The sequence below is a fragment of the Dama dama genome, chromosome 12, assembly GCF_033118175.1.
Source record: "Dama dama isolate Ldn47 chromosome 12, ASM3311817v1, whole genome shotgun sequence".
NCBI classification, from domain to species: domain Eukaryota; kingdom Metazoa; phylum Chordata; class Mammalia; order Artiodactyla; family Cervidae; genus Dama; species Dama dama.
In genome coordinates, this window is record NC_083692.1 from 76,207,475 (window position 1) to 76,228,463 (window position 20,989).

Consider the following 20,989-nt stretch of genomic DNA (forward strand, 5'->3'; position numbering starts at 1 on the left):
AATGGACTCCTAAACTCAACAGGAAGAAAACAAACAGTCCAGTTGAAAAATGAACAAAAGACTAACACAGGCACTTTACCAACGAGGATATGTAGTAGGGATAAAAGCATATAAATAAGTATATGAACAAAGGTTCACATCAATAGCCATTAGGGAATGTAAACTAGAGACACAATGAGATAGCACTCCACATCTGTCATAAAGGCTAAAACTAAAAGTACTGACAATACCAAGTTCTAGAAACGGTGCAGAGAAACTGGATCACTCATGCATTGCTGGTGGGTGAATGGTACAGTCATTCTAGAAGACGGTACATCAGTTTCACATAAACTTTATCCACTTTCCTTACAACTCAGCAATCACACTTGTGATATTAATGCTTGAGAAATAAAAAACTTATGTTCATACAAAAATATGTAGATGAATATTCATGGTAGCTGTATTTGTGATGGCCCCAAACTGGAAACTGCCCAAACATCTTCATTGGGTAAACTGATGAATAAATAGACATATTACTTATAGATCTTCCTCAACTTATGATGGAGTTAAGTTCTAATAAGCCATTGTAAGTAGGAAATATTGTGTTAAGGAGAAGAAAGCATTTACTACATCTAACCCTCTGAACATCTTAGTTTAGCCTAGCTTAGCTTAAACATTCTCAACAGTTACATTAACTTACAGTTGGGAAAAATCATCTAACACAAAGTTTATTTTACAGTAAAGTATAGAAAAACCTCATGTAATTTATTGACTGCTGAGCTGAGAGTGAAAAACAGAAAGGTTGTATGGGAACAGAAAGGTTGTTTATGTTCCTGATTCTGGGGCTGACTAGAAGCTCAGCTCACTCCCAGCATCACCTGAGAATATCATGCTGCCTGGTGCTAGCCCAGGAAAAGATCAAAATTCAAAGTATGCTCTCAACTGAATGCATATGGCTTTCTCACCCCCATAAAGTCAATAAGCGTAACTCAAACCATCCTTAGTTGGGAAAAGTCTGTAGTGATTAAAAGTAACAGACTACTGCAATAAGCTAGATTGTTCTCAAGAGTGTTATGCTGAGTGGAAAAAAGTCTATCTCAGAAGGCTACTTGATGTATAACACTTATTGGATAGTATGATTATGATCCATAATGATTCCATACATAAGGTATGATTCTACTTACATGACATTCTTAAAAGGAAAAATATAGAAATGAAAAGGAGAGCAATAGTTGCCAGGGGTGATCAGGGATTGCAGGGGTGAGAATGTGTGCAAAGGGACATTTTTTAGAGTGATGGGACAGTTCTGTATTGTGAGTTCTGTGACAGTTACAAGAACCCACACATGTGATAAAATTTCATAGAGTTATGCATCAAAAAAGTGCCTGTAAAAACTGGTGAATAAGAGTAAGTATCAATTTCCTTATATTTATATCTGTAATCATTATATATATATATATATATATATATATAATTTTATCATGCTGCTGCCTAGGTTGCTGTGGGCATCCATGGTCTCTTCTACTTAGTTATAAATAATTGCAAACCAGGGCATCAGCTGCCTGTCAGCACTCTGAAGTGAAATGAGACAGAGGAGTAGACATCTCAACTAAATACACACTTTTATTCCTGCATCACTAGTTATCTTGTCCTAAAATTAAAGGACTGGCACTGTTTTAGAGAACTTGTCTGTATTCCTTTCTACTTGTCTATTTGCCTTTGACTATTTTATGTTAATTCTTCCACTAAAACAATGAAACCAGATGGAAGATTGACAGTTACATTCTACATGATCTTGTACCAGTGTGCAGAACTTCAGTCACCAGCTTCTGTGGTATTGACGAGTACTAGGTGTCTGCAGCCTGTAGATGCCAAGTTTGGCAGGAGTGCATTGTAGCATTGTGTCACAGAAAGATCCGGCATGCTTCTGTTGACTTTATTTTACAAAGAGAAAAACAATGAGCCACTAACAAGTGAGACTGAACTCTTTGGGCCAAACACGTAGAAAATGTGACATGAGGACAACTCTAGGCCACATGATCTAATAAGTATGATTCCACTTTGGGAGGCAGCAGATCTGAATATCCTGATCCTTCTCAAAGTCTAATAAGTAAGACTCAATGTCAGCCTTACAGCTGGAAGACTCCACAAAGTACTTTTGTGCAGTCTGGGAACTCACAGTGCTTGAAGTAATGGGAAAAGCTGTACAAAAAGTGTTTTATTCCTATTATAATTTCATAAAAACATAGATAACAGAATAGATTCTGAAAGTCAGAAGGACTGATTTGTTATTGTTTGATCTTGAAGTAACTTATGTACAGGAAAACCTAACTAGAACCTTAGAGTCCAGTAAACAAGAGATATATTAACTATTTGGATAAGATTGCCTTTCACTGAGAAAGCTGAAGTTCTTTGAGCTTCTTAAAAGAGTCATTAGACTCTGGATGGAGGAGAGTAGGCATAGGCTAAATGATGACCAGTAAATAGATTATAAGAAGGGCTCATGTCATATACTACATTATGTTTTAAATGGGCTGGTAAAGTTATTCTGCTGAATAATTACCAATGTATGTCAACTTGTTTATTCTTCTGTTCTGCTCAACTCAAACCTTTCATGAAAATTGATTTTTTCAGGCCCCTTTCAGATACTTCATAGGTCATTAGTGACCAGGTAATTCATGACCAGAGCAAGAAAAGTATACAAAATAAAGGTCTGTGGTGAGTCAGACTTTTTCTCATCTGTGCACAGACCACGTGGTCTATGAACTCGACAACCCCCACTTCCTGTTGAGGGGAGTCACGCAGGTACCGGGTAGTATGTATATGTGCTGCCAGGCACTCAAAGACACTGAACCCTCAGCTTGAGGCAGAACTGAGCACATTTGTGCAGTGGAATCCCTGCCTCATGGCGCTCTCCAGTCTACTCTGGGTGTTCCTGGCCTTCACCTTCTCTGGTAGGGATGTTCTCAAACATGGGTGTGACTCTTTTGGGTGAAAGGACTGCACACAGGCACATGGTGCTTCACAGGGACTTGGGGAGGAAAGGAGGGTTGGAGAAAAGCATATTTATTATGATTTCAATTTGGGTTTTCTTTGGGTCTCAAATTAGTCTAATTCCTACTTTATTTTGTTCACTACTTCAGCTCAGTTTTCTGATTTTTTCCACAGGATCTGGTGTGGCCCAGAAAGTTACTCAAGACCAGCCATACATAACCAGTCAAATAGGGCAATCTGTCATTCTGAACTGTCGGTATGAACTAGGGAGGAGTGAGTACACGCACTACCTTTTTTGGTACAAGCAGCTTCCCAGTGGAGAGATGACTTTCCTTATTCGTCAGGAATCTTCTGGCCGGAATGCAAGGAATGGCCGCTACTCTGTAAATTTTCAGAGGGCACAGAACTCCATCAGCCTCAACATTTCAGCCTTACAGCTGGAAGACTCCGCAAAGTACTTTTGTGCAGTCTGGGAACTCACAGTGCTTGAAGTAATGGGGAAAGCTGTACAAAAACCCCAGAGCTTAATAAGTGAGAGCCCCTCTGCTGCAAGACCCCAGCTGAAATGTACACCTGCAGACCTCAGACAAGAAATGGTAGTCCTGCGGTTGTTTCATCTGTGGTCTGGATCAGAGGATTTAATTTTAAACAAAAACTCCTTCCATGTCATTTGGAAACAGGTGTCCAGAGTAACTTTCTACTAATACATTCTCGGTCTTGAATTTTTGACTTTAAAACAATCATACAGAACATGCATTGTCTAAAGTTGAATATTTGCCCCATAATACATCAAAGTGGCAGCTTCACCTAAAGACCCTCACATGACAAACATGGGTCTAGTTATCCGGAATCATCATGAAAATCATTTCCTTAGTCCTTTCCTCTTAGACTCTGTCACTGAAGCTACAATCAGAAAAGCAGAACCACTAGTGGTGTCGAATAAGAGATCAGTTATTGAGACTAGAACTCAGGCAATTGCTAGAGCTGGAGGAGTCCATACAAAGCTGTTATCTTTGTATCTGGTGTTGAGACTGAATTCACTGTTAGCCAGCTAGAGTAATATTTGTGAAGGAAAGTGGGTGCAGACAAAAGCATGGACAAACTGTGACTCATAAGGACATACTAGAACCATGAGGATAATGGAACCTGCATACCACACTAAAACTTGTCTCTCACCTCCTTTAGTGTCTCACAAGAACAAGTGACCTTGAGGAGAAGAGTGTCACTTGCTGTTATGCTACATGCATACTTGGGCCAAGATGAACAGAAGATTTGGAGATCTGGTGGGAGGTGGAAGAGTTGTGTGTCATCAGTAAGATGATGTAGTTGATCAGCAGCAACCTATGCGAGTTGCCACAGTGTCTGGAGCTCTGCACCAGCCAGCAGAATATAAAAATATGGCTACTTCATGACAAGTACCTTCCAAATAGATTTCTAGATAGTTAGGTTGGGGCAGTACAAAGTTACTGCAATAGCTTAACTATTTAATTGATTTGTTAACTAGGCATCCATCAGTACCTCTTTTAACAACACAACTTTGTCATGAAGTCAACAGGAAAACTATTCTTCCTGCTGCAATAATTCCTCATTCAACCAGTATAAGTTAACTCCCTTCTGCAAAATTATACCAAATTCATTCATCCATTTTTGGGGTGATGTTCTTTCCTCTTCTAGCTGAATCAAACTCTTGCATTGAAACCTGTATCTTAATAACTGAGATACAATGAGATATAAGATTAACTTATATTAGCACATTTTATGTTACTACAGGCAAGCAAATGAGACAGGGGATTTAAAAATAATTAATGTATGTGTGAATATGTTCATATCAAAATGAAAAACATTAATAACATTTTATGTTTTTGTTACTGAAAATGACCAGATAATTGTCGCTGGTATTTTTTTTTTTTTTTCAGTGGGTTTTGTCGTACATTAATATGAATCAGCCATGGATTTACACGTATTCCCCATCCCGATCCCCGCTCCCACCTCCCTCTCCATCCGATTCCCCCGGGTCCTCCCAGTGCACCAGGCTGGAGCACTTGTCTCATGCATCCCACCTGGGCTGGTGATCTGTTTCACCATAGATAGTATACATGCTGTTCTTTTGAAATATCCCACCCTCACCTTCTCCCACAGAGTTCAAAAGTCTGTTCTGTATTTCTGTGTCTCTTTTTCTGTTTTGCATATAGGGTTATCATTACCACCTTTCTAAATTCCATATATATGTGTTAGTATGCTTGTCGCTGGTATTTATAACTACTTCCGTTACCCATTCCATAACCTATTTGCTTATAGGAGGCACCTCCACTCACTGCTGTATTGACTTCCTCTACAACAAGGTCCTTATTCAGGAGCAATGGTTTGTGAAATGCCATAAAGATGAATAAGGAATTCTGCAAATGGGACATCGTGGTTTTGGCAGAAGTTTGCAAGGCATTGAAGAAGAATCCCAGGGTCTATTTAAGTGGAAACAATCTTGTCAATACCCAGGGAAAAGTGATATATTGTATTCTGGGAACCATCATTTGAATGATACCTGTTTTCTTATCGGAAGCAATAGCAGTCACCAAAAGAAAGCAGTTCTACAGTTCTTAAAAGAAAACAAACAAAACTTTCAAGCTAGCTTCTTATGAACAAGAAAGTATATTTTTAAATAGTCTTTATTAAAAAAAAAAAAAAAACTGCCAAGAGGGTAGAAAGTCAATTCCAGACTGGTAGACCATATTTCTAAAAAAGAACTTAAGTGCAGGATATATGAAAAGCTCATAAATCAAAAAGAAAAGAAGATAGTTGAACAGAATGGGAAAAATCTGGGAGATCCAATTTAGAAATATTATATCCATAACCAGTAAACTTACAAAAATCACCTTGATTTAATTATTCAGTAGGGAATCAAAATAATACCTACCTCCTCTGGGTGTTCCTTTCATGTCTTTTCTGCACCCTGAGAGTAGCAATGCATCAGTGTAGCTAGTAGATATAACCCTAAAAGTATGGAGATGAGTAATGAGTCTCCAGGAAAATAAGTGATTAAGTATCTTTCTAGAAACTCCCATCACTGACCTGATATAAAGGGGAAAAAAAAGCAGTAGAAGGTTACAGACCTGGACATTGAAGGAAAGGTAAGTTTTATTAGAAAAAAGAAAATTGATATTTACTGTGCTTACTATATTTCAGGCAATGTAGGATGCATTTCAGATTCATTATCTAATTTAAATATCAAAACTATGATTTTATTGTTCTCAAGTTTTTAATCTGTGAGAAATGAGACATAACTTTTCTAACTGTGATAAGCGTCTCTAATTTTTATTGCCAGGCAGTGTGTAACATCTTAAAGGGCTCCTAAAGAGAAAGGCTTGGACTATGGAGAAGCACTTGACCCCAGGGTGGCTGGATGTCTCAATGGTGGTGACATTTCTGGTTAAAACTGGAAGTTAAAGGGAACCAGGAAAGAAGATGCCAAACCATAGACACAATTGCCCCAGGATCAGAATATGAGGAAATCATCCACTAACCAGGTAACAGTGCTGAATGCTTTGTTGTTGTTCAGTTGCTCAGTCGTGCCCGACTCTGCGACCCCATGGACTGCAGAATGCCAGGCTTCAGGGTCTTTCACTATTTCCTGGAGTTTGCTCAAACTCATGTCCGTTGAGTAGGCGATGTCATCCAACCATCTCATCCTCTGTTTCCTCTTCTCTTCCTGCCTTCACTCTTTCCCAGCATCAGAGTCTTTTTCAACGAGTTGGCTCTTTGCATCAGGTGGCCAAAGTACTGGAGCTTCAGTTTCAGAACCAGTCCTTCCAATGAATATTCAGCTGAATGCTTTAGCAAGTTTCTTATGCAATAGTGTCCTAGGAAGAATAAGTGGCTACAGAGAAAGAAGAGATATTATTACTTAAACACTCTAATCATGATTCTATATCAAGACCTGTGTCCCTTGCCTTTGCCCTCTCTACCGTGACGCTATTACCCAAAACACCCACACGGTGTATCTCTGAACTTCCTTCACATCTTTACTCAATGTCACCCCTTGGTGAATGCTTTATCTCAATTTTTCTATTTTCCCTCCTAGAGAATCAGCTTCCAGCACAGTGCATGCAGCAAGAATGAAAGCTGAAGCATTGCCACCTAGGGTCCTACTCAAACATTTTGTGGGGCCTACACTAGCCTCCTTGCTCCCCTCAGTGATCATGGGTAAAATTGTGCAGAAGCCTAATCACCATAGGACCTGCCATTGCTCAAGCAATTGGTAAACTTCTCAATGCAGAAATCAGGAGTGAGAGGATTCAGGAGAACTGGTTGCTTTTTAATCTTTTGCCTGCCGGATGTGAACTTGATCGACTTCAAATGATAAATTGAACCTGGAGAGTAATAAGCTACCTTGGACAGAAAGTTTGGAATTGTTGCACGAGGTGGGAGTTTTTTCCTCTGGTAAGTGAATTTTGTCTACTGCTCTGTCTTTCTTGTAGTATAGAAATCTGACAAGAAGTGGGAGCAGGACTCAATAATGGGAAAAAACCAATCATAGCAAACATGACTTTGTATACTTATTTAATATTATATTAGTCATACACCCAATCTCTGAACATAGCACTCTAGGGAACAAATTTCCCACTAACAGTAAGAACATGATAAATTAGCTACTTATGTGCTGTGTTAGCAGAACACAACAACTTAGGTTATATTTCCAAATCTGCCACTTATTAGTTGAGTGATCTTGGGAAAGTGACTTAATAATTTTTATGCTTCAGAATTCTATTTTACTAGCTGCAGGAATGCCACGACTGTTGGAAACATACCAAGTTTGTTCTGCATATAGATCCTCAAGTAGATCTGAAGTTGAAACAGTCTGTTTAATTTTGATTATTAATAGAGATACAGTCATGCCCTTTTAGATAGCCCTGTTAGAGCAAACACACTGTCTACAGAAGACAGGCACCAGCATAGAATGAAGCACACACCCTCTATAAACATTGAGGTCATGTCAGCGTATCTCTTCTGTAGCACCCACGTCCATCTCCTCATTTCCAAACCCTTTGCTACTCTTCTAATTCAGCCATTTGGTGCATCTTTCTTGTTTAACTGCTGGGACCTCTTAGGCTTCTTCCTGGCTTTACTCTCAACTCCTTGAATCTAACTTCTACATGACTGTAGAGTTATTATAAAATGTATATATAATCGTATCACTTCCTGGTCATCGTTGGGTAGTGAGGAACCATTAGAAGATACAAAGATCAAATTCTATATTAAGAAATACAAGACAGTGTACAGTTTTCCCCTGAATTGCTTCTAGTTTTGTCATTCCCCCTTTTCCACCACATACTCCCTAAAATACATCAACCACTATAAAATTCTAACCATGTATAGACATATTAAACTCTTTCCTAAATCGGAGCCTTTGCAGATGCTGTCCTCTTTGGCCAGAATGAATTTTCCATGTAATTGTGAAAATGAGCATGTGTGTTCAGGATTCATGGTCAGTTCAGGCAGCGTTATTTGTTTCTTATCTAAAATCTCGTAGGATAATAATTGTAACCATTTATTATAAATATTCTTCTATCTGGTCCTCTTTTAAAATTGCTTTGACAAGAGTATTAGTGAATAAGGGCTATCTTAAACATGTATTCTGTGGAGTCATTTCCTACTGAGCATGTTGAGATCCCTTTTTGCCCATAGATCAAAGCAAAGACAAGTCTCTTTCTCTTCATTTAGCAAATTTCTATTTCTCACCCCAAGATCCAGAGATAACATACAGTAAATACGATGCTGTGAGTTGGAAAAGCGCAGCCTTCTCAGGGGGTGACTGTTCTGTCCCAGTTTACATCCTTCTGTGTAAACTGCAGCAGGGTTCCTGATCTGCATGAAGATCAGGGAACTTTAAAAGCAACCCCAAGTGCTCTCCAGACCACTTGCTCTTTTAGGATGGGGCAGAAACCTTCACTAACATAGCATTGCTAGGTTTGTCTTCATTTTGGTGTCCAAATCCAACGTGCCTGAGAAGAAAAAGTTGTCCCAACAATGTGCATTTCAAAAAAACTTTGTTAACTCATGATATTTTCATTTTCCAGCACATCCTAAACTTGTTTCTCTCTCTTTCCATATTATGCAGTAATTTAGATTCAGATTCACTTTTGACTCTGAAAGAAATGCTGAGATTTCTATCATTCATATATTTTCATGAATTCTTCAAAGACATTAAAGACCTTATAGTGAGATGGAGAGAGGGCTCCCAAATGATATACCCACATCCTAATCACAGAAAGTGTGAATGTGACTTATTTGGACAAAGAGACTTTGTAAAAGTACACACAGTTAAGGATAGAAAGATAAGGTCATCCTGGACTATTCAGGTAGGGCCTAAATCCAGTGACACTTTTTCTTTTAAGAAACACACAGGTGAGAAAGTCTTGTGAGGCCTTCTTGATGGAGAAGGAGGTTGGAAGTATACAGGCACAAGTGAAGGAACACTTGGAGTCACCTAAAGCTAGAAGAGGCACTGAAGAATTCCCTTCTAGAACATTCGGAAGGAGTATGTTTCTGTTGATACCTTGTCTCAGACTTCTGGCCTCCAGATTGGTTTAGTCGCTAAGACTCTTGCAGCCCCATGGACTGAAGCCCACCAGGCTCCTCTGTCCGTGGGATTATCCAGGCAAGAATACTGAGTGGGTTGCTGTTTCCTTATCCAGGGGATCCTCCCAACCCAGAGATCAAACCCAGGCCTCCTGCACTGCAGGCAGATTCTTCCCTTCCAGATTGTAAGGGAACCATTTTTTTTTTTAAGAGCCATCAAATCTGTGATAAATTGTTATGACAGGCTGGAGTTTTAACACAATTTTCCAAAAGCAACATTTCTAAATAGCTACAAGCAACTCCTGATTACAGTCATGGAAGGGTGTTTTTAAACTGATCTTTGGAATATTTTGAGTTCAAACTCTCACACATGCAGACACATCCATTTATTTATTATACTACAAATACTTGAGTATCTACTATTTATCAGGTATTCAAGTAGTTTCTGGGAACATGGTGATGTTAACATACAAACACTTATTAAGTGCATACCACATATCTAGGCCTTTAATTGTGACACCAAACAGGCAAAGTTCCTTGTTCTCATAGACCCTACATTGCAGAGAATCACCACTCAGTGGGACTTTATGAGATGGTGGAAATGCCCTATATCTGCACTATTCAAAAGCCTCTGGTCAGGTGTGGGTACTTAGCCCTTGTTATATGGCCAGTATGATTGAGGAACTAAAATTTTAATATTATTTAAGTTCAATTAATTTAAATTTAAGTAGCCTCATGTGGCTAGTAGCTGCTATATAGAACAGCTCAGTTCTTGAAGGTGATACAATACACATTCTCTAGATCTTGAGGCCAGTCCCCTCATTTAACAGATCATACTATGGGCTGGTAAGTGCTGTGATAAGTGACAAATTCTGTGGAGCCATACAATTGTATTCTATCTGAGAGTTTTGCTTAAGGAAGTCTTAGAGAAAGTCATATCTGATAGATAAGGCTTCCTGTCAAATTATACTGATTTTAAAAAATCACTGGTATGTGGTAAAATAACACAGTGGGACAATAAATAAGAGCTCCAAATTGTATAATTCACAACCAGGATAATCTGTAAGACAACAGAAAAATAGGTACTTATTATCTTCCATTTCAAGATCTTAGGTCATCTAACAATAAATTTTGAGTCTTTGCAATACCTCTTCAACTGTCTCTGATCTAATGCATTCCATTAGTACATGCAGAGACACACATGTAAGATTCAGATGAAACTGGAAATGCAAAATGAAACATTTATTTTCTCCTGATGTCCTCAGTTCAGTTCAGTTCAGTTGCTCAGTCATGTCTGACTCTTTGTGACCCCATGGACTGCAGCACGCCGGTCTTCCCTGTCCATCACCAACACCTGGAGCTTACTCAAACTCAAGTCCATTGAGTTGGTGATGCCATCCAACCATCTCATCCTCTGTCATCCCCTTCTCTTCCCACCTTCAATCTTTCCCAGCATCAGGGTCTTTTCCAGTGAGTCAGTTCTTCGAATCAGGTAGCCAAAGTATTGGAGTTTCAGCTGCAGTATCAGTCCTTCCTATGAACATTCAAGACTGATCTCCTTTAGGATGGACTGGTTCGATCTACTTGCAGTCCAAGGGATGCTCAAGAGTCTTCTCCAACACCACAGTTCAAAAGCATCAATTCTTGGGTGCTCAGCTTTCTTTATAGTCTAATACTTACATCCATACGTTACTACTGGAAAAATCATAGCTTTGACTAGATGGACCTTTGTTGGCAAAGTAATGTCTCTGCTTTTTAATATGCTGTCTAGGTTGGTCATAGCTTTGCTTCCAAGGAGCAAACGTCTTTTAATTTCATGGCTGCAGACACCATCTGCAGTGATTCTGGAGCCTCCCCAAATAAAGTCTCTCACTGTTTTCATTATTTCCCCCGATGCCCTAGTTTTAAATTTAAAAAATCCATTTTAAAAGGCAAATTGTTCCTCCCCAAACAATATCAGCATGAGCAAACCCTTTCTTTTCAAGTTTTGACAAACATGTATACCACTTAAATTAGAAAGCATTCTGTGAAGAATTGGTTATAAAGCCAGCGATTTTAGATCCAGCCACAGGGGAGCAGCATCTGCAAACCCGCCCTGCTTTTTAAGATGTGTGAGTAAAATAGGGCTAAGTCTGATTGGCTGTCTCAAATTGCAGTCACTCCTTTCGTTTTTCTTTGCAAAAGGCAGTGTCGACCACAGAAACGTATGTGGGGCTGGAAAAGCTTGTACAAGGGAAACCCTTTAGGAGCAGGCAGGTTCAGCAACTCTTCCTGAAGAGGGAGAAGATGGAAATGCTACTCATAGCACCAGTGTTGATCTTATGGATGCAAATATCACGTGAGTTTGGGGTTTCCCTGATTGCTTCCAGAGAATTCTGCACAGCGGAATCTTATCTGCAGGAAACTGTAGGAATGAGATTTTCTGAGAGAGAGCAGGATGTTGAGAAAAACTCAGAAACTAAAAAGTGGAAAGATGGAGGGAGTTGGGCTGGGAGACATGGAAAGAAGGAGAAAAATACACAAGAAGAATGAGAGAGACCGTTGGAGCTGAGAGAATAGACATCTGATTAGACTTTCTCTGGTACTTCTCACTGTTTTCTCAACAGAAGTGAACGGACAACAGATAAGTCAAATTCCTCAATTCTTGCGTCTACAAGAAGGAGAGAACTTCACCACGTACTGCAATTCCTCAAGCATTTTATCCACCTTACAGTGGTATAAGCAGAGCCCTGGGGGAAGTCCTGTCCTCTTGATGATATTAGCTAAGGGTGGAGAAGTGAAGACGGAGCAGAGACTTACAGGTCGGTTTGGAGAGACCAAAAAGCACAGCTCCCTGCGCCTCGCTGCTGCCCAGCCCTCAGATGTAGGAACCTACTTCTGTGCGGGGCACAGTGCTCTGGAAGCAGCTGCTGTCTGTCCCCAAACCTCACTGTGGGCTCCAGGGGCCGCTCCTCTTCACCTCTTCTCAGAGCAGGGGCCAGGGAAAGCTGAAGTCATGATATCTATGAAGAAGTTGAATTTTTAATTTAAAAAAAATCCCTGGACTTAGTGTTACTAGATAATTCTGCCAATCTTTTGAAGTATTAGCATGAATTATGCACTATTTCTTCCAGAAAAAAAAGAAGAAAAGAATTCCTCACTCATTTTATGAAGCTAGTGTTACCCTGAAATTAAAATCAGACAAAGATCATAACGGAAAACTGCAGAGACATATTTCATGAATATAGACACAAAGTTTCTTAAAAATATTCCAAGTAAAATTCATCTATATAAATAGAGTAATATACCAAGCACAAATGGATTTTTTTCAAGGATGCAAATTACTTCAAATTGGAAATCAGTTGATGAAATTCACCATATTAACAGGATAAAAAAGAAAAATTACATCATATTAATCTATGTAGACTAAACTTTTGCCGGAATTCAACAGTCAACTATGGTGAGGACTTTGAGAAGCACAGGCACAGTGGGGAAGATCCTCGGTAGCGAACAGTGTGCTTACTAACAGAAGACTGTGTATGTTTCCCCAAGACTTGGGACAAGGCAAACACATCCACTCTCATCACTGTCCTTCAGAACAGTGCTAGACGTCAGAGCCAGGCAGTAAAGAAAGTAGGTGTAAAGACAGTCTTGGGCCAGAAAAGACGTCAAACTGCCAGGTAATATGATTATCTGTATAGAAAACCTCACAAAGGATGTACCCCCCAAAACTCTCAGACCTATTGAGTTCAGCAACACCACAGGAAATAAGATAAATGTATGTAGTCAACTGTATTTATTATATAAATACAGTTCTATATATTAGCGATGGACATGTGGACCTCGAAATTAAAATATAATACCATTTACAATGACTGGAAAAGAGACCTTGAGTGGTCTTTTTTGTACAGAAAACATGTACAGAATTTTTAAGCTGAAAACTACAAAACACTGATGGAAGAAATTAAAGAAGACAGATGGAGAGATGTCATGAGTTTGCAAACTGGATGTTTCAAAGCAGCAAACATGGCAAGTCTCTCCAAATTTACATACACACATCATAGAACTCCTGCTAAAATCCATCAGGATTTGAAAAACAAACACAGGCAAGACTATTCTAAAATTTATATGAATGGGGAGAGATACTGGAGTAATTTTTAAAACCTTGAAGAAATAAGAAGTCAGAACAATCGGTCAATCTGATTTCAGGCTACAGTTATCAAGGTTATTTGGTACTGGTGCAGGGATAAACACACAGTTCAGTGGAAATGAACAGAGAAAATAGATCCACACAAATATGCCCAAATGACCTTTTTTGGCAAAGTGCCAAATACATTCGATAGAAGAAAGATAACCCTTTCAACAGATAGTGCTGGAGAAAGTTGAAATCCACTGGCAGGAAAAATTAACCTTGATTCAGGTCTCACACTTCATACTTACATTCTTTAAAATGGATCACAGACTTAAATGTAAAATGTTAAATTATAAAAAATTTTAGGACAAAATACAGGACAAAATTTTGATATGTGTATGGGCCAAGAGTCTTTGGACCTGACAACAAAACAAGTCTATAAAATATTTATTTAAATGGCAAACTAGACTTCAAAGTTAATATCTTTTGCCCTGCAAAGCAACCCGTAAGAGCATGAAAAGACAAGCCACCAACTGTGAAAAACTGTTATTTAGAAACCATACATCCCACAAGGAACTAGTACCTAGAATATATAAATAACTCTCAAAGCTAAACAGTATTTAAATAAGGCAAACATTTCACTTAGACCATGGGCAAAGAGCTATTTCATAAAAGAAGGAGGAAGGAGGAAGGAGTCAAGGTACTTTCAAAAGATGCAAGTAGCCAGAAATTGCAGAAATGCAATTAAAACCACAGTAAGATATCACTAGGAGCACATTCTAGTGTTTGTGTGGTCTCAGTACAGGGTGGGGGCTTCCCAGGTGGCTGAGACGGTCAAGAGTCTGCCTGCAGTGTGGGAGACCCGGGTTCAATCCCTGGGTCAGGAGGATCCCTTGGAGAAGGGCATGGCAACCCACTCCACTATTCTTGCCTGGAGAATCGCATGGACAGAGGAGGCTGACTAGCTACAGTTCATAGCATCACGAAGAATCAGACATGGCTAAGCAACTAACACTAACTGTTATCCCAGAAAGACCATCTTTTCCCCCATAGAATGGCATAGACACCTTTGGAGAAAACCAATTGATGCTGTATCCATATGGACCTATTTTTGGATTTGATCCTGCTTATTCATCTTTATTTTATCCTCTTTCCAACAGAACATTCTGTCCTAATTACTGGGGCTTCATATACATTTTGATATCTGGAAATGCAATTCAAACTTTTCTTCTTCTTCAAGGTTTATTTTAGGTCTTTTTGAATTTCCACCAAACTTATATAATTAGCTTCTCAACGTCTACCAAAAAACCTTGCTAGTAGTTGTATTGGGCTTGTGTTGAATTTATGGATTCATTTGGGACAATTTACATCTTGACATATGGCATCTTATGTTATTCCCTTTTATGTAGATCCTGTCTAATTTTTTTTTTTTGGTAGAGGACTGTATACCTTGTGTTAAATTAGTTGCCACATATTTAATAAATGAAAGTTAAATTTCACTTTCTATTGACTTCACTAGTATCTAGAAATAAAATTTATATTTGTCTTTAGTGACTATACAGTCAATAATTCCCTTATTAGTTCTAGCTCTTATAGTTTGCTTATAGACTCCTTTGCATTTTCTACATGCACCTATGAATAAAAATGGTTTATTTCTCCCTTTTCAGACTTAATACATCTTATTTCCTTTCCTGGTTTGATGCCAGGTCCTTCAGGAAGACAGTGAATAGGAGCAGTGATAGTCTACCTATCTTGTTCGGGATCCTTTAGAGACTAATATTGATTTTTGATATTTTCATTGATACTCTTTATTAGATTCAGGAATTTCTCTTCCATTTCGGGACTGTTGAAAGTATTCATCATACAGAGGTACTAGCCTTTCATCAAGTCATCTTGATTTTCTGAAAGTATGTTATGGGCATTATTTTGGTTTTCATCAAGCAAAGGAAGATAACCTCACCTCATATGGTCTTAGAGATATAATCCTATAAAATTAAGAACCCTGAAAAGAGCCAATAGGCAAGAAAACATTTTTAGATTCCTCGTGGTCATACAGAGTATTTTTTGTTTTTTAGTGTTATTTAAAAGAACACTTGGTAGTGGTTTTTATCATCTTCTAAAAACAAAGGCAAAGAACCCAACAAACAAAAATGTACTGGTAATTGCTTTTCTTCTGCTTTTTGCTAATATAATAAATAAATACATCCATACTTACTTTAATTAATTCATTTTTATTTGTTCTTATATTTTTATTAGAAGTGCTTGTTGGCTTGTGTGTGTGTGTGTGTGTGTGTGTGTGTGTGAGAGAGAGAGAGAGAGAGAGAGAGAGATTTGCCACAGAACAGGCTCCCAGTGAATACTTATGAATATTTGTTAAATGAACGAAGCATGATTACCATGACGTTTACTCCCATGTCTTCAATATAATTTTCTTTCATCTTAGATTTTGAATGTTTTTTCCCTATTGTTGAATTTGCCCATTATTATAACCCTTTATTTATCCTGTTAGAGTCTTTTTGTTTAACATGCTTTCCATAACATTGGGAGATTGTTTTCAGAATAGTGGCTCATCACAATTTCTTTCTTTCACTAAATTCATGAATAAAGACTCAACTATTCATTCACGAAACATTCTTGAGTCCCAGACTGTAACAACCTCTCTTATAAATGTTTGTTTGACTTTTGAAGTAACCTTTAAATATGGGAAGTTTAAAGACAAACAGAAAGATGAAAGAGATGTCAACAATGGAGAATCATAATAGGGGTTTTACTGAAATAAAATGGTCAAAAATAATTTATGTCTAAGAAAACACAGGTGAGTACAAAGGTTTTACAACTAAGATTCTTTTTTTCTTTTGAACTTTTGATTTTGACTTGAGGTGTAGCCAATGAACAATGTTGTGATAGTTTCAGGTGAACAGTGAAGGGACTCAGGCATACATGTACATGTATCCATTCTTCCCCAAATTCCCCTCCCATTCACGTAATGTTGAGAAGAGTTCCTTGTACTATACAAAAGGTCCTTGTTGGTTATCCATTTTAAATATAGCAGTGTTTACATGACCATCCCAAATTCCCTAACTATCCTTTTCCCCTTATGACAACCATACATTTGTTTCTAAGTCTGTGAGTCTCGTTCTGTTTTGTAAGTAAGTTCATTTGTATCATTTCTTTTTAGATCTCACATATAAGGGATGCCGTATGATATTTCTCCTTCTCTGTCTGACTTACTTCACTCAGTATGAAACTCTCTAGGTCCATCCATGTTGCTACAGATGGCATTATTTCATTCTTTTTAATATTACATTGTGTATATACACCACATCTTCTTCATACACTCCTCTGTCAATGAAAACAGTTAGATTACTTCTTTTACCTTCAAATTTGAGCTTTTCCAAAGGTTGCATGCTCAGTAGTGTTCGAGTTTGGGAAATGCCATGGACAGAGGATCCTGGCGGTCTATAGTCCGTGGGATTTCCCAGGTGAGAATACTGGAGTGGGTTGTCATTTCCGTCTTCAGGGTATCTTCCTGGTCCAGGGATCGAACCCATGTCTCCCGCATCTCCTACACTGGCAGGCGGATTCTCACTGCTAAGCCATCTGGGAAGCCCCCTTTTAAAAGATTATATAGTAGTGCTATAGTGCTCAGTCGTGTCCAACTTTTTCAGACACCATGAACTGTTGTAGACTGCCAGGCTCCTCTGTCCATGGCATTCTTCAGGCAAGAATACTGGAGTGCATTGCCATTTCCTCCTCCAGGGGATCTTCCCCACTCAGAGGCTAAACCTGCATCTCCGGCATCTTCTCCACTGGCAGGCAGACTCTTTACTCCTGAGCCACACCAGTGGACTTTTGGCCTGGGTTTAGTTCTGCAGTTCACTTACTCAGTCACTGGAGGGGGCTGCTTCAACTGAAAACGGTGGTCCTTTCTGGGCGAGGGAAAGGGAAACGTGTTCTCCATTGACGTGCCAAAGAAAAAGGAAAAACGACATACTTCCATTCTCTCTTTCTCTTTTTTTAATGTTTAAATGTTTATTTTCATGTTAAAAAGGATGAGTTACCTTGTTGTTAGAATACCTTTTTGCTGAACAACAAAGTCACTTTCATTTCTGAAATATTTCCAGAAAAAAAAAGAAAGAAAAAAGGAAATAGAAATCCAAAAGTAAAGAAGAGTAAGAACAAACTGTTCTGGTAGATTCCATCCACAGTCCCAACAGAAGCCATTCTCTCTAAAGGCTGTGTCTCTAATCCAGTGCATTTCGCAATATCAGGTTCTGATGTCTCCCACCATGAATTTACATATTTCTGAGCAGGATATCTGTACATTTAAAACCTACAGCTTTGCATGCTTTTATTTGAAAAGGTATTTATTCCAACACACCTTTCAGTGTTTTAGTATATTGCCTATATTGCACACAAAAAATATCTGCTCTCCATATTTGAGCATAACTTCTCCACCACCCATACTGGTCCTTTACATAATGGGTGACAAGCGGTGTATTACACTTAGTACAGTTTTGAGGGAGGAGATGGTTGTTGGGTTTATAGACCACCTATCTTGCCATTTGCAGAGATTAGAATGGAGAACTGAGGCCGTTTTTGAGCTTATGAGAGTAGAAAGATGATGAAGGAAGGATCCAGACAGAACCACCCTCTGTGGTCAGTGGAGTTGGAATGAGTGGTCTTCCCTGACAGAGACTTTACTGTGGTCCAAATATCCCAACACTGGGAAGATGTTATTATCTTTTGACAGCTTGTTCTTTATAATCCCTGGCTAAGGGTCCGTGGCCAAGGATTCTGAGCCTCTTAGCCCAACAGCCTAAGCCTTTTCCATGTACCTTCCTGAACACTGCTTTCTCTGTTTCCCTCCTCTGATTATCTTTTCCCTTCCCTATTGCTTACACTTTTATCCCTTCCCTTGACTTTTTCTACCACTTACACCCACCCCACACCCCAGCCCGACTTTGTTTGCATTCCTTCATGTCTTTTCTCTCTGCTTCAGCATCCTTGGTGCACAGCGCCGGCAAGCATGGGCATAGAGAACATGAGGGTTAAAGATCACTCCTCAAGAAGAGTGAGGCGGGCACCATCTGAGTCATCAGTTACTGTATCAAGAACAGATGCTTTGAGAAATGTTTACCTAGATGGTGGAGGACACATGATTTCCAGGACCTTTACAGGAGCCCAGAACTCCAGGTTATATAGCTTTAGTCTCAACATTATTAATATTTTCTGTCCTCCAGAGAACATCACTGCCTGCTCTGGAGTTTCTCATACATTTTCTGGAATGCAGATGGAAATTTTCATCTCCTTACAATACAGAGCTCAGTGCAGTTTTCTGGTATTAATTAATGTTTTCCATAAGCTTCATAGAACACCAGCCAATTTCTTTAAGGAACCAAATGATAGGACAATGGCTCTGGATATCATTGTGATTGGTGTTCCTTTTACAGAGCCAGACTTTAAACTTCACAGAGGATGGCAGCAGACACCGTGTGAGTTGGGGATGTCTCTCCTTCTTTGGAGGACATGCCTAAAACAGGGCAGGAAGACCTAGACAAGGAACTGCTTGATCATTGGCTGACAGATCTTGGCAACAATACACTGATACCTGCTCTGGTTCTAAGTCTTCACCAGCAGTAGTTGTTTCTGTTCTGTGGAAACAAGCCCAGAAGCAGACACAGTCTGAGCTGTGAGCCCTTGATCCTGGTTTGTCCTTGGAGTATGAGGCTGGTGACTGGAGTAACCGTGTTTCTGACCTTGGGTAAGTGCTCTGTGTCTACAAGGGATGACTTGAGGGCAAAGGGCCATGAAGTGCTATTTGCTCTCTGCTCTCCCTCTGCTCTATTCAGCCTCATAACGATGGAATTGAGAACTGATTTATACATTTGCTAGGGAGCACAAACTTCTACATGACAGGTTAAATCATAGCCATGATCCCAGAAGACCACTTAGCAGTAACCAGTTTGTAGGAAATCCCTGCATTTACTGAGCAAAGGACCCATGAGATAAAGGCTATAGAGTCTCAGATTCTTGCCATGTGTCTTTGGTCTCTATATAATAAACACCAATGATATTTTGCAGGACATAGATAAAAACACTGGAATAGGGGGAGGTCCAGACAGTTATGGGAATGTTGTATGCTTGATCCACAGAATTACACTGATTTGTGGTCAGGGGCTAATTCTATTTTCTTGACCCTTTAGGAACTGTGATTAATGCTAAGACCACCGAGCCCAGCTCCATGGATTGTGCTGAAGGAGAAAATGTAAACCTGCCTTGTAACCACTCTACCATCAGGATAGATGACTATATACATTGGTATCGGCAAAATCCCAATCAGAGTCCACAGTATGTCATTCATGGCTTACGAGGCACAGTGAACAGCAGCCTGGCCTCTCTGACCATAGCTTCAGACAGAAAGTCCAGCACCTTGGTCCTGCCCCAGGTCACCCTGAGAGACACCGCTGTGTACTACTGCGTCCTGAGAGGGGCACAGTGGGACAGACGGGGCTGCACCTGTGCAGTATCTCTGGTGGGAAGAAGGGGGGACACAGTGGGGGAGCAGTCACGAGAGCAAATCTAGAGTCATCTGGAAGGAGAGTCAGAGAGCAGTAAGAGATGAGGGAAATGAAGGGAAGGGAAATGGAAGAAGATGGATAAAGAAAAGAAGAAAAAGAGGACATGGAATAAGCACCTAGTTTATTGATGCAGCTGAGAAGAACTTTGAGGTGTGTCAGAATCATAATTTTAGCATAGCAATAAAGTGAAGAGGTGTTAATAACTTGTTATGGCTCCTCCTCATGTCAATAAAATGTTGGTTTTAGTGTACTAGTCCCAACATAAGAAGTGGGAAACATACAAATAATTCTCCTTGTACCAAAGGCTTCTTTCACTTGGATCCAGGGCCAAGTCCAGACACTGATATGTTATAGTTGTTCCACTTACCAGAAACAAACTACTCTTTCTCTTAGAAAAATCTGAAATGTTATTGTTGCTAGTCTAGAACATTCATATTTCCCATGAAGAAGTATTTTGAAAGAAACAAAAATTAAGTGAATAATAATGTTTCACTTTCTTGGCAGGTCTGGAAATCCTGCTTCTATAAAGAGTTTTCATCATTTTTTATATTCCCTAAACAGTACATGGGGCTTCCCCTTTGGCTCAGCAGTAAAGAATCTGCCTGCTGCAGGAGAGAGACGAGGGTTTGATCCCAGGGTTGGGAAGATCCCCTGGAGGAGGGCACAGCAACCCACTCCAGTATTCTTGCCTGGGGAATCCCATGGACACAAGAGCCTGGCGGACTACAGACCCTAGAGTTGCAAAGAGTTG

At 39.4% G+C, this 20,989-nt stretch overlaps 2 gene segments (V, D, J or C); both read left to right on the forward strand.

Annotated features, from left to right (window-relative positions):
* Nucleotides 1–11,765: 11,765 nt before the first annotated feature.
* On the forward strand, nt 11,766–12,571 carry LOC133066921 (T cell receptor alpha variable 25-like). The segment is given in 2 exon segments: nt 11,766–11,884; nt 12,153–12,571. Coding segments are annotated over 2 exon segments (471 nt in total).
* Nucleotides 12,572–19,325: 6,754 nt separating this feature from the next.
* On the forward strand, nt 19,326–20,243 carry LOC133066922 (T cell receptor alpha variable 26-1-like). The segment is given in 2 exon segments: nt 19,326–19,421; nt 19,864–20,243. Coding segments are annotated over 2 exon segments (420 nt in total).
* Nucleotides 20,244–20,989: the final 746 nt, after the last annotated feature.